The sequence below is a fragment of the Myotis daubentonii genome, chromosome 9, assembly GCF_963259705.1.
Source record: "Myotis daubentonii chromosome 9, mMyoDau2.1, whole genome shotgun sequence".
NCBI classification, from domain to species: Eukaryota; Metazoa; Chordata; class Mammalia; order Chiroptera; family Vespertilionidae; genus Myotis; species Myotis daubentonii.
In genome coordinates, this window is record NC_081848.1 from 2,367,686 (window position 1) to 2,380,276 (window position 12,591).

Sequence of the window (12,591 nt, forward strand, 5' to 3'; positions counted from 1 at the left end):
ACAGATACAGGAGGCTGGCTGTATATCCTTTACCTCTTCCACGTCCAGAAATGGCCCTGGCCCTGGCTGGTGTGGTTCAGTGATTAGAGCGCCTTCCTGTGCCTTAAAGGGTCTTGGGTTCCATTCCCAATCGATTGGTCGGGGCGCGTGCCTGAAGCGACGGATCAGTGTTCCTCTCTCTCTCTCCCTTCCTCTCGCTCTAGAATTAGTGAGAAACGTCTTCAGGAGGGTTAGGAAATGGCACTAAAGAGAGAGAGTCTCCAGGGGGCTTGGCTAGTGGAAGAATGAGCCACAGTCTGCTGGTGGTGCAGACCTGCTTAGCAAGATGACCTTGTGAACTCTCTCCCTCCTCCGAGCCTTCTCAGAGGCTCCAGGGTGAAGGGCTCCCACCTGCCCCGCCCCAGCCCCCAGCCATGCCCACAGCCTCTGCACCCAGGAAGAGGGGCAGCATCTGGCAGGAAGCAGTGGTGTCCTGCATGCAGCGATGGCTGCGGTCAGAGGGAGGCGGGCCCTCTGCTGCAGGGGCGGGTGCTGCTGGAAACTGCCCCCTGCAGCACCCACTTCCGCATGCAACTCAGACCCACCCACTGGCACAGGCTCGGGGGACTCCCAGGATGCCCTGAGAGCCTGGCCTGGCCCCCTTCAGAAATGAGAGCGCTATTTATCACGAACCCACAACCCTGTCCATGAGGCGCTTCCAGTGATGGCACAGTCCCCCACAATCAGACCGTCCCCCAGTCTAAGAGCCCCGACAGCAGAGAGAGACGTCCGGGTGCCCGCAGACCGTGGGTGCTGCTGCGGGGCTCAGAGCTGGAGGGGGGGGGGGGTGGCCATTACGGAGGCTTTGGAGAAAACAAGCCACCTCTGATTTATAAGGAGGCAAGCAGCAGCCCAGGAAGGCCAGGCCACAATCTCCCCGTCGTTAGGAGCATGAGTTTTGCTGTAGGACAGGCCTGGCTTCGAAGCCCCAGGCTGACATTCATTAGCTTGTGGTCCTGGCAAGTCATCCGACTCTCAGGGCTCAGGGTTCTTTGTGAAACAGAGGCCATAGTTACTGCGCATTGTGCGGTGATGGACCTCACTGCGATCGTTTATCCACAGCACTTAGCCAGCGCCTGGCTGAAGCTTCAGTAAGCGTAATCAGAGGCGGTGCTGGGGCAGAGAGAGGAGAGCAGGCTGGTGGTGACCGCGCGGGGAGCCACGGACATAGCTCCACACACCACAGACCGGACCGCTCACGGCTCCGGGCCAGAGGCGAGAACCGGGAGGGTGCTCGGTGTCTCAGGGAAGAGATGCGACGTGACCGTGTGCCAGTGAACGCGAGGGCTGTGGTTAAAAAGCAGGCGCGCAGAGAAGGGCTGGCTGTGCTCTGTCCAGGGGCCAGGACAGGTCACTGGGGAGCACAGTGACGGGGAGACCACCCCTCTGAACGCCAGCGCCCTCTTTTATCACCAAGCGGAAGCTCTGCAGGTCCTGCCTCCCGCCCCCAACACCATCATTAGCATGAAACTGCCGCTTTCGGGGTGGCCGGGACAAGTCCTCAGGGCTTTAAGCCTGTGTGCAGGGTGCGTGTGCATGCGGGGAAGGGCATGCGGGAAGAACAGGCCCCGCTGGCCTCCAAGGATTGGAGATGCTAAAAATACAGCTAACAGTAGCCGCCCGGGCAAAACTGTCTCTGATTCCGGGCGGGTCCTGGCGAGTAAGGGGTGGAGCATCGGAAAACGCCGGACCCCTGACCTTCAGGCACCGCCAGCCTGGGGTCGGAGTGGTAGCCTCACTCCCATGCCAGCTGGGCACCCCCTCCCCCCCACACACACACCATTGTTTTTACCCCCACCTCCAAAACACAGGACAGAAACTGCGGCTCTGTGAGAAAGGGAGTGATTGCGGAGAAGAGGCCAGAAAAGGTCCTTACCTTCGGGGCCTTATAAAATAGGAACATCGCCTCTCAACACCCGGCCGAGCGAGGGCAGGGGGCGGGGCCTTGGAAATCTGCCCCCGACCTGGGCTCGCGCACCCTCGCCGCCTGGGCGCTGGGCTCCCAGCAGGCGGAGCGCCCGGCCTCGCGCAGCACAGCCGTCTGCGCGCTCGAGCGCTCTCCCGGGCGGAGCCTCCGGTGCGGACCCGCAGGGCTCCCGCCGGGACCGCCCGCCCACGTGTCGGGCTGTGCGCCGCCGCGGGGGGCTCGCCGGCTGACGGACACTCAGTTTGGGGCCGCGTCCTCTGCCGCCTCAGGGAGTTTCCTGAGTCCCAGCCCCAGGCCGGTGCGGGGCTCCGCGCCCCGATCCTGCCCTCCCTGGGGTGCCGGTCCCCGCGGGGGAGGGGAGCGGGGCGGGGCGGGGCGGGGGACGCGGAGCGCGGCGGAGGCGGGGCGCGCTGACGTCGGTCCGGCCGCGGGAGCCGCCAGTCGGCTGGGCTCGGGGCCGGGCTCGGGGCGCGCGGGCGGTTGGCGTTGGCGGCGCGCGCCCGGAGGTTGGGGCAGGAGCGCGGGCGGCGCCGCAGCGGTTACCGGCGGGCGCGGCGGCCGGGTCGGGCGGTGCCCCCGCGCCCCCCTGGCCCCCGAGGCGCGGGCGGAGCCAGCATGCGCACCTCGTACACCGTGACGCTGCTCGAGGAGCCCCCGGCCGCCCCCTTCCCCGCCCTCGCCAAGGAGCTGCGGCCGCGCTCCCCGCTGTCCCCGTCGCTGCTGCTCTCCACCTTCGTGGGGCTCCTGCTCAACAAAGCCAAGGTACGGGCTGCTCCCGGGACCCCGCGGGACCGGTCCCCGCCTCCTCCCCGGGCGCCCACCTCCCGGGCCCGAGTCCCCGCGCGACCTTGGCCAGGACGGCTTGTGCCCGCCCCCACCTCCTCCCCGCGGCTCCGGGCAGGAATCCCCGGCCCCAGGTGGCCCCACGCCTCCTCGCAGCCCCCTCCCCTTCCGGAGGGCCGGGCCCGGACTCCCCGCGGTCACCCGGCGCCAGGTGACTCTCGCGCTCTCTGTTCCGGGCACCTGTCGACGCAGGTGCAGGAACGCGTAACCTTGACTGTTCTTGGCCTGCGAGTTCCCTGGTGGCCGGCTCGCTGGTCTCCCCGGGGGTGATGACTCTGAGGCCAAACCAGGCCAGAAAGGCTGGTCGGAAAGCCTCCCACCCCCACCCCCACCCCCATTCCAAAGGGCTGGGAGTGGATCCTTTGACCCTGTGGAGGGCAGAGGAGTTGCAGGCCCGTGAAAAGGGCCACTTCCCTTTTCTTTCCAGCTCTGCTAAGTGGGCGCTGGGTCCCTCAATGAGGCAGGCGCCCTAGAGAAGCTGGGGTGCAGGTTGGGCACTGCCTGCCTTGGGGAGAAGGGCCAGAACTTGACAGGCCTCACTAACAGGCCGGCTTCATGTTGGTGGTGCGCCCGCTGCCCCTGCCAGGGCCACTCTGGGCTCAGCCGGGACTCGGGCTGACCCCCGCGGAGCACCGGGAAGTAAGCAGGAAAGCCCTTCACTGGGGTCTGGAGGGTGAAGACAAACCTCAGGCTGCCTTTCTTACACGGTCCCTATGCCCAGCTCTTGCCCTGCGTTCACCCGGTGGACGCCTCCTGAGCCTCTACTCCTTCGCTGGAGGGCGAGTCGGGCCTGTGTCCTGCCTTTCTGGAACAGTGGCTCTACTGAGTGGAGCGAGGTTTGCGATGCTAACGGGAAGGGAGTTCCTGATCCAGACTCCACGTGAGCCTCTGCGTGCGCCTGGCGTCCTCTCCTGGGGCAAGGCCCCTGGCATCTCCCAGCTCCTCCAGGTCCAGCTTCTCCCCATCAGCAAGGTTGTCTCCCGGGAAAAGGTCACTCCCGGGACGTGTTTCTCTGTGGGTGGAAGGTCTGGCCTTCCCGGAGCCCGTGCCTGGCGGCAGAGGGACACCTGGCTGGGCACACAGCCGCGCCTGGCCGCAGCCTGGACCCGGGGTGCCCAGCCCAGGCCTCCCTCTGCCCAGCCCCGCGCCGCCTTCCCGCCTCCTACACAGAACGCTTAGAAATCGGCATGTGGTTTTGAACTCAGAAAATTTTATTTCCCCCCCCCCAAAAAAATATATATATATTTTTACTCATTTTATGGAGAAAGGGAGAGGGAGAAAGAGATAGAAACCAGTGATGAGAGAATCATGGATCAGCTGCCTCCTGCACTCCCCCCACTGGGGATGGAGTCCACAGCCCAGGCATGTGCCCTGACCAGAATCTACCGTGACCTCCTGGTTCACAGGAAAACACTCAACCACGGAGCCCGCCAGCCGGGCTGAGCTCAGGAAGTTTTAGAAAAAGGCACAGCACCTCCGCCCATATCCCACCCACACCCCCAAAACACTGAGTCCTCGCAGTGCCTTAAAGGAACTTCTCCCCGTGCACAGGCATTAGCAGGACTAGTTCCCCAAGAATAGTCACTGAGTCCTCGCTGGTGTGGGTCAGTGGATAGAGCGTCGGCCTGCAGACTGAGGGTCCTGGGTTTGATCCCGATCAAGGGCACATGCCCAGGTTGCCAACTCGATCCCCAGTGGGGGCGTGCAGGAGGCAGCCAGTCAATGATTCTCTCATCATTGATGTTTCTCTCTCCCTCTCTCTCCCTTCCTTCTGAAATCAATAAAAATTAAAAAAAAAAGAAAAGGCCCTGGCCGGTTTGGCTCAGTGGATAGAGCATCAGCCTGTGGACTGAGGGGTCCCGGGTTCGATTCCGGTCAGGGGCATGTGCCTTGGTTGCGGGCACGTCCCCAGTAGGGGGTGTGCAGGAGGCAGCTGATCAATGTTTCTCTCTCATCGATGTTTCTAGCTCTCTATCCGTCTCCCTTCCTCTCTGTAGAGGGTCAATAAAATATATTTAAAAATAAAAAAAAGAATAGTCAGTGGGCGATGACAGGTTCTTCCTGACCCGACCCTCCCTCCGCGGCGGGAGTTAGAGTGCCCACACCTCAGATGCCTCCCTGCGGCCCCTGGTCTGAGTGACCACTTTCTCAGCAGAGGGCCCCCTGGTGGCCGTGGCCAGGGTCACCAGTGGTAGCGTGACTGCTTCTGCAGCCTGTTTGGGCAGATGTTGTCTGAGGTGCCGCGGGTGAGAACTAATAAAGCTCTGCCCACAGCAGGTGTGAGCGTGGCCGTCCACACGCCCGGGCCTCCAGGCTGAGCTCAGGATGCCCGCAGGCTGGTGCAGCGGTTTCGCGGGGCCCGGGGAGCCCTTGCCCAGGTCATCCTGCCAAGGCCTCTGTCCAGGGGCGCTTTCCGTTGTGGGCCTCTTCGGAACCTCGGGGTCCAGACAGTCAGAGATGCTGTGTCTGGGACCACAGACGCTCGTCCCAGCCAACGTCTTCAAGAATGCTTGCCCCTCCCGCTGCCAGCGGGCTTTTCTCTCGCTTCTGGATATGTCCTTCCCTGCCTCTCCCTGTGGCCCAGCATGTGTGCCCTGGGAAAGGCCTCCTTCAGCCCCCGCCCCTCCCCCTGGAGGTGACAACCATGGGCTTTGGCTGTCAGCACAGGGCATGAGTTATTTTGTTTTTTAATTTTTTAATCTTCACCCAAGGATATGCTTTGAGAGGGAGGGAGGGAGGGAGAGAACAGTTGTCACCCATACGCGGGGACTGAACCCACAGCCTAGCTATGTGCCCTGACGGGAATCGAGCCCACGGCCTTCTGGTGTATGGGATGACGCTCCAGCCAGCTGAGCGGCGTGGCCAGGGCCGGGCATGAGTCATTTTAGCTGAGTTATTCCAGGCTCCTGTTGTGATCAGGTGAGCAGGTTGAACATGCCCCAGCCAGGGTTGCTCCAGAGTTGCCTGCCCCGGCCTCCACTCTGAGCGGGTTGGCAGGGCAGGCTCATCTGCAGACGGCTCCTCTAACCCTTGGAGCCTGAAGGTTTTCTGATTCCTTGGAGGCAGGGCCAGAACTAGCCATGGACCTGGAAACACCATGTGCAGAGCCCTTCCCCGCCGCCCCTCCCCTCCCCTCCCCCTGCCCCACACGCCTGTTCTCTCTCGAACCTCACCACCTCCACAAGGGCAAGAGCAAGAGCGGCACCTGTAGGCAGCTGTGTGCCTCTGCGGCCGCAGCCTGCGAGCACAAGCTTCCCCCTGGGGGCCGCCGGGATGTGGGACGGGGCCAGGCGGGGCGGCTCTCCCAGGCTGCCACCACTGAGCTCACCTGGACAGAACCCGCAGCTGCTCCTAATAGCAGGCTGACCTGGTACCTCCCTCCCACCCCCCGGAGATCTACACTCAGTGAGGATGGCTTCCCATTGAGCTTTTCCTGTGGTGCCTATGACGACAGCCGCTTTAGGCATCTAGGACACAGATGCTTGAAACAGTGTCTGGATGGGGGACCTGAAGTTTCTTGTAATCAGGACTCAAATATGTCCCCAAATATATGAATTCTTACTCTCCAATATGGCAGAGAATGGAGAGTAACTTAAACCCTAGCTGGTTTGCTCAGTGGATAGAGCATCGGGTCCCAGGTTTGATTCCAGTCAAGGGCAGAGGCCTGGGTTGCGGGCTCCATCCCCAGTAGGGGGCATGCAGGAGGCAGCTGATCCATGATTCTCTCTCATCATCGATGTTCCTTTCTCTCTCCCTCTCCCTCTCTGAATTCAATAAAAAGCTTTTTTTTAAAGAGTCCCTTAAAGATGGGGGAGAAGGGAATAAAAGAAAGCAAAGCCCTAAAGATATTTCTGTGCACTGGAAACGGCAGGCATTCCCAGGCTTCTTGCCTACGAGGTGTGTAGACTGAGGGTGAAGGGAAATACGTGGGGCCCGGTGCTCCCGCCCCGCGACGGGAGCATGAGAGAGCCTCTCCGCCGCCTCTGCCTCCGCCTCATGTGCCTGTGTCCGTTGCTTGCAGAACTCTAAGGGCGCCCAGGGTCTGGCCGGCCTGCGCAACCTTGGGAACACGGTGAGTTCTCGGCCCACGTCTTTCCTGGGCCGCCCCTGCCCTCCCTGCTGGCCGCCCCTGCCCTCGCGGCTGGGAGCCCCTGCCCTCCCGGCTGGCCGCCCCTGCCCTCGCGGCTGGGAGCCCCTGCCCTCCCGGCTGGCCGCCCCTGCCCTCCCGGCTGGGAGCCCCTGCCCTCCCGGCTGGCCGCCCCTGCCCTCCCGGCTGGCCGGCCCTGCCCTCCCGGCTGGCCGCCCCTGCCCTCCCGGCTGGCCGGCCCTGCCCTCCCGGCTGGCCGCCCCTGCCCTCCCGGCTGGCCGCCCCTGCCCTCCCGGCTGGCCGGCCCTGCCCTCGCGGCTGGGAGCCCCTGCCCTCCCGGCTGGCCGGCCCTGCCCTCCCCGCTGGGAGCCCCTGCCCTCCCGGCTGGGAGCCCCTGCCCTCCCCGCTGGGAGCCCCTGCCCTCCCCGCTGGCCGCCCCTGCCCTCCCCGCTGGCCGCCCCTGCCCTCCCCGCTGGCCGCCCCTGCCCTCCCGGCTGGGAGCCCCTGCCCACAGCAGGAGGTGCTGCGCCTTTCTCCCCCAGGACCGCTCACGCTCCCGCCCACCTCTGTCCGGCGCCCACACCCTTTTCTATACCCTCTGGGCAGTCACCAGTGGCATCACCTGTGCCAACAGCCCCTTTCACTCACTCACCAGGGGAGGAGCTGGAGGCTGAGGGAGGGCCGCTCTGGGCGGGAGGGGGGGGTGAGGGGAGGGGGGGGACGGGCGGGGACCGGCGTGGGTGCCGCAGGGCCCCCCTGACGTGCGTTTCCTGCAGTGCTTCATGAACGCCATCCTGCAGTGCCTGAGCAACACGCGCGAGCTGCGGGACTACTGCCTGCAGCGGCTCTACCTGCGGGACCTCGGCCACGGCAGCCACGCGCACACGGCCCTCATGGAAGGTGAGCCCGCCCGCACAGCGCTCCCCTGGACACCTTTCTGCTCCACTGTTGCTACACTAGGAGTTGTGTTTTCTTGCCTTTTTTTTTGTTTTAATATATATTTGTATTGATTTGTATTTGTATTGATTTCAGGGAGGAAGGGAGAGGGAGAGAGAGAGAGAGAGAGAGAGAGAGAAACAGCAGTGATGAGAAAGAATCGTGCACCGGCTGCCTCCTGCACGCCCCCACGGGATCAAGCCCACAACCCGGGCCTGTGCCCTTGACCGAATCAAACCTGGGACCCTTCAGTCCTCAGGCCAATGCTCTATCCACTGAGCCACACCAGCTTGGGCTAGTCGTTGTGTTTCCTACGCACCTCTCCCGTTTCCCTCCCGGCTCCTCCTCCCTGGGACCCTGGTTTTAGAGCTGGTTCTAGAAAATGCCTCGCCCGTCCTCCACCCTCCCCCTCTCCTCCTGATAGAGTTTGCCAAGCTGATCCAGGCTGTATGGACTTCGCCTCTCAATGACGTGGTGAGCCCCTCAGAGTTCAAGACCCAGATCCAGAGATACGCCCCGCGCTTCGTGGGCTATAAGTAAGGGCCTTGCCAACAAGCGTCCTCACCCCCCCCCCCCCCGGAGGGCTGGGGGCAGCTCCTGGGCCAGGAGGGCTCGCTCACTCTCTGTTCTGGGGGCTCAGTCAGCAGGATGCTCAGGAGTTCCTCCGCTTCCTTCTGGATGGGCTGCACAATGAGGTAAACCGAGTCACAGTGAGGCCTAAGTCCACCCCTGAGAACCTCGATCACCTTCCGTAAGTAAGAGGAGGAACGTGGGGAGCAAAACTGGATGGACTGGAGGTGTTTGCCTACGTCCTCGGGGCAGTGACTTGAGAAGTTTGAATATTAGGATAAGATTGATAGACCCTACACGGGCCATGGTTTGACCTCTGACCCCGTTGCCTTCCCCTCTCTGGTCCCCAGTGATGACGAGAAAGGGCGGCAGATGTGGAGGAAATACCTGGAGCGGGAAGACAGTCGGATTGGGGGTGAGTGCTGGAGACGCCGCGTTTCCCTCACGGGCGTTAGCCTGAGGAGCACGCCAGCCCTCAGGACCCTCCTCCCAGGCGCCCTGTCCTGCGTGGGTCCCGGGAACCGGGGAGGAGCCGTGAGGGGGCCGCGCCCGCCCACCCTGTGTCCCCTCCCCAGATCTCTTTGTGGGGCAGCTGAAGAGCTCCCTGACCTGCACGGACTGCGGCTACTGCTCCACGGTCTTCGACCCCTTCTGGGACCTCTCGCTGCCCATCGCGAAGGTAGGCACCCCTGGCCCACTTGTGAGACTCTCACCGGGCCCTTTGGTGCCGCTGACCTCTGACCTGTGCCTTTGCCCCTGCCAGCGGGGCTATCCCGAGGTGACCTTAATGGACTGCATGAGGCTCTTCACCAAAGAGGACGTGCTCGATGGCGACGAGAAGCCTGTAAGTGGCCTCCCGTGAGGCACCGCTTCCGCGTCCGGGGACGCCGTCCCCTGCGGCCGCCCGCCCGGCGTGGCCGCGCTCAGCGCCTCTCGCTCTCCTGTCTTCCAGACGTGCTGCCGCTGCCGCGCCCGGAGGCGGTGCCTAAAGAAGTTCTCCATCCAGAGGTTCCCCAAGGTCCTGGTGCTCCGTATCCTTAGGACCGTGCGTCCGGGAGACCGGCTCGGCTGGCGGCCAGGGCCCGGGCAGGCCACGGGGCAGAGCGGTCTCGGGGCCTTTCTTTTCGTGTTTGCTCTTCTGTCCCCAGAGGGGTGGCCGCTGTCAGGGGACCGGCCCTGTTATTTTGACTCTGCTTGTACCCTGTCTGTCCTTGACGCGCTTCCTCCCAGATCTGAAACGGTTCTCCGAGTCCAGGGTGCGGACCAGCAAGCTCACAACGTTTGTCAACTTCCCGCTGAGAGACCTGGACTTGAGGGAATTCGCTTCAGAAAACACCAGTGAGTGTTTTTTTAAGTATTTCTTTTTATTGCTTTCAGAGAGGGAGGAAGAGGGAGAGCGAGATAGAAACATCAATAGTGAGAGAGAATCATTTATCAGCTGCCTCCTGCATGGCCCTACAGGGGATCAAGCCCGCAACCCGGGCATGTGCCCTGCCCAGGAATCCAGCGGTGACCTCCTGGTTCATAGGTCGATGCCCAGCCCCTGGGCCACGCCGGCGGGCAGTATTTGTCACAGGGAGGGCGGGACAGGGCAGAGGTACCTACCATGCAGATGGGAGTCAGGAGGAGGGGAAGCTGCTGGAGAGGGAGTTTAGAAGCTGGGAACCAAGGCAGGAGGGGAGGGAGTGCCCGGGGGCTCGCACACCTGTGCTTCCTTCCCAGACCACGCTGTTTACAACCTGTACGCTGTGTCCAATCACTCCGGAACCACCATGGGCGGCCACTACACCGCGTACTGCCGGAGCCCGGCCACCGGCGAATGGCACACGTTCAATGACTCCAGGTGAGACAGCCCTGCGCCCCCGACGGGCTGCCCGGCTGCCCCGCCCGTCCCGTGCCCATCTGCGCGGCTTCCACCAAGACTGACAGAAAGTCAGAGCCAGGGCCCTAGCTGGTGTGGCTCAGTGGGTAGAGCGTCAGCCCATGGACTGAAGGGTCCCGGGCCCAATCCCCAGTGAGGGGCATGCAGGAGGCAGCCGATGGATGATTCTCTCTCATTATTGAATTTTCTCTCTCCCTCTCCCTTCCTCTCTGAAATCAGTAAAAATATATGTATTTTTAAAAATTAAACAAAAAACCAATTCCGAGCCAGGAAGCCAAGTGGCATGTCTGCTGCCATTGAAGCCTAGGAGATGCAGGTGAGGGTGGCGCTGGGCGGGCCCAGAGAGCAGGGCCTCCCGCAGCCCCCCGCACCCCTCCCCCGCCGGGCGCTGACCCCCCTCTCTCCGCAGCGTCACCCCCATGTCCTCCGGCCAAGTGCGCACCAGCGACGCCTACCTGCTCTTCTACGAGCTGGCCAGCCCGCCCTCCCGCATGTAGCGGCAGCGCTACCCCCTCCCTGCCGTGGTGGCCCTACGCCCGACGACGTGTTTTTTAAAAAAACAAACAAGCAAACCTGACAAATAAGAGAAAAATAAAGTACATAAAGCTGGGGAGCAGGAGTGGCTGCGGCCTGGGCGCTGGAGCCCACGCCCACAGCGAAGACCCCAGGACCCTCGGCTTCTCCCGCTGCGTCTTTCAGCCTTTGGTTGTTCCCGCGTGAAAGCAGCAGCAGTGGCGCGTGGGAGAGGACCCTCTGCTGCCTGCTCCTCCGAGAGGACGGCGCCCCCGGAGCCTGCGCACCGACTGTCCAGAAGCGAGAGACACCCCAGGAGCCAGGGGCCCGCTCGGCGCGAAGTCCCGGACAGACCAGGGCGCATCATGGAAAAAAAGCTGTTGTTGGCTTTTAAAAGCCCAGTTTTTTGTGCCGGCCCTCAAGTGTTCAAACTGGAGACGCCCTCTGCTCCCCTCTGCCCAGCAGGGGCGGCCGGTGGTCTCTCTCTTCAGATACACGTTTTCTAAGCTCGCCAGGCAGGCGTCCAGGCCCACGCACGGCACCGGAGGCCTGGATCTAACGAGTTTTGGTTTCTAGGGTTTTTGTTGTTTTCTTTCTTTCTTTTAATGTTTTGGATGGAATCTAGTTGCCTCTAAGAATTGTGCCTTATAGCATTTGGGGACCAGGGGAGTGACTGTCCCTCCCTGAAATATCCCACAGCCACTTCCCTTGGCCCCACACCATGTCCGGACTGACTGGGGGAGGTCGGGCCATGCCCTTAGCCCCCGGCTGGCTGGCATCGCAGTGAGATGGAGAAGAAAGTGGGTGAGAGGATATTTCTTGCGATGTAGTGTATCAGGTTCCCCTGCCCGCTTCCTCCCCTCACCCCCACCACCACCCATCACTCCCAGCTGTTTGAAGGACAGCACAGTCCCTGTCCCTAGAGCTCCTCCGCCTTTAACTTATTCCCTCTTACCCTGCGTTTTCTCCCTGACCTCCGCCCACCCCGCCTTCTCAGAGCCTCCTGCACCGTTTCTCAGGGATGCCCGCACCACCCTCCCCGGGCACCAGTGCCCAGGCCTGCCCGGGGGTGTGCCCAGGGCGCTGAGACACCTTGCCTCAGCCCCGTGATGTTTTCCCAGGGGCAGGGTTGGCCCTGAGCAGTCGGCAGACTTCGGTGCTGCCCCAGGAAGTCGGGCTGCTCCTGCACCAGGCAGGGAGCTCTCTGCACCACTCAGTGGCCTGGCTTGTGCCGGGAGCCGAGCCAGCAGCTTCCCGGTGCTCCCAGGAGGAGGCATCAGGGAGAGACCCCGCACTTCACTGGCCTGACACCCTTCTCTAGGGAAGCCCTGTGGCCCTGAGCCAGGGGCGGCGGACACGTGTTTACTGTGTAAGCAAGAGGAAAGCGGCGAATGCACGCTGGGCCTCGTATGGAAGAAAGCCCAGCGCGAGGGAGCCATGGTCTGGGACGCAATCTTGGTCGGGAGGCTGTGGACTCGGAGAGCCTCTACTGCCCCAACCAGAGTGCGTTCAGGTCCTGGGAGGCGGGCTGCCCACCTCTTAGTTTACGCGTTTCTATAAGAGCTGAACCAGTGCACATTCTGAACACTGTTCATCTGGACTCGCTGATAAACATACTGATATTTTAAATGCCACACTTGTTTATACTTTATTCTTCTGAGCAGAACATTCAGGGTGAGGTGTCATGTCTCCATTTCTAAAGACCTCAGCGAGGTCTCCAGAGAAGAGGGCCCGCCTCAGCCTCAGCTCCTCGTGCCTGAGGGCGTTTCTCCAAGGGGACTGCTTTCTCTTTTT

At 62.6% G+C, this 12,591-nt stretch overlaps 1 protein-coding gene across 2 annotated transcripts in view; it reads left to right on the plus strand.

Moving 5' to 3' along the window:
• USP2 (ubiquitin specific peptidase 2) overlaps positions 1–12,431 on the plus strand; it is a 29,093-nt gene extending 16,662 nt beyond the window's left edge. The window contains exons 1-12 of one of the 2 annotated variants that reach the window (XM_059707633.1): positions 2,356–2,728; positions 6,831–6,881; positions 7,673–7,796; positions 8,257–8,368; positions 8,473–8,583; positions 8,753–8,817; positions 8,978–9,081; positions 9,166–9,246; positions 9,355–9,433; positions 9,633–9,740; positions 10,125–10,245; positions 10,694–12,431. In XM_059707633.1, coding sequence (XP_059563616.1) covers positions 2,582–2,728; positions 6,831–6,881; positions 7,673–7,796; positions 8,257–8,368; positions 8,473–8,583; positions 8,753–8,817; positions 8,978–9,081; positions 9,166–9,246; positions 9,355–9,433; positions 9,633–9,740; positions 10,125–10,245; positions 10,694–10,781 — 1,191 coding nt within the window. In that variant the 5' untranslated portion in view covers positions 2,356–2,581 and the 3' untranslated portion in view covers positions 10,782–12,431. Of the gene's footprint in view, positions 1–2,355; positions 2,729–6,830; positions 6,882–7,672; positions 7,797–8,256; positions 8,369–8,472; positions 8,584–8,752; positions 8,818–8,977; positions 9,082–9,165; positions 9,247–9,354; positions 9,434–9,632; positions 9,741–10,124; positions 10,246–10,693 lie in introns of those variants that run through there. The other variant, XM_059707632.1, reaches the window with a different exon arrangement.
• Positions 12,432–12,591: the final 160 nt, after the last annotated feature.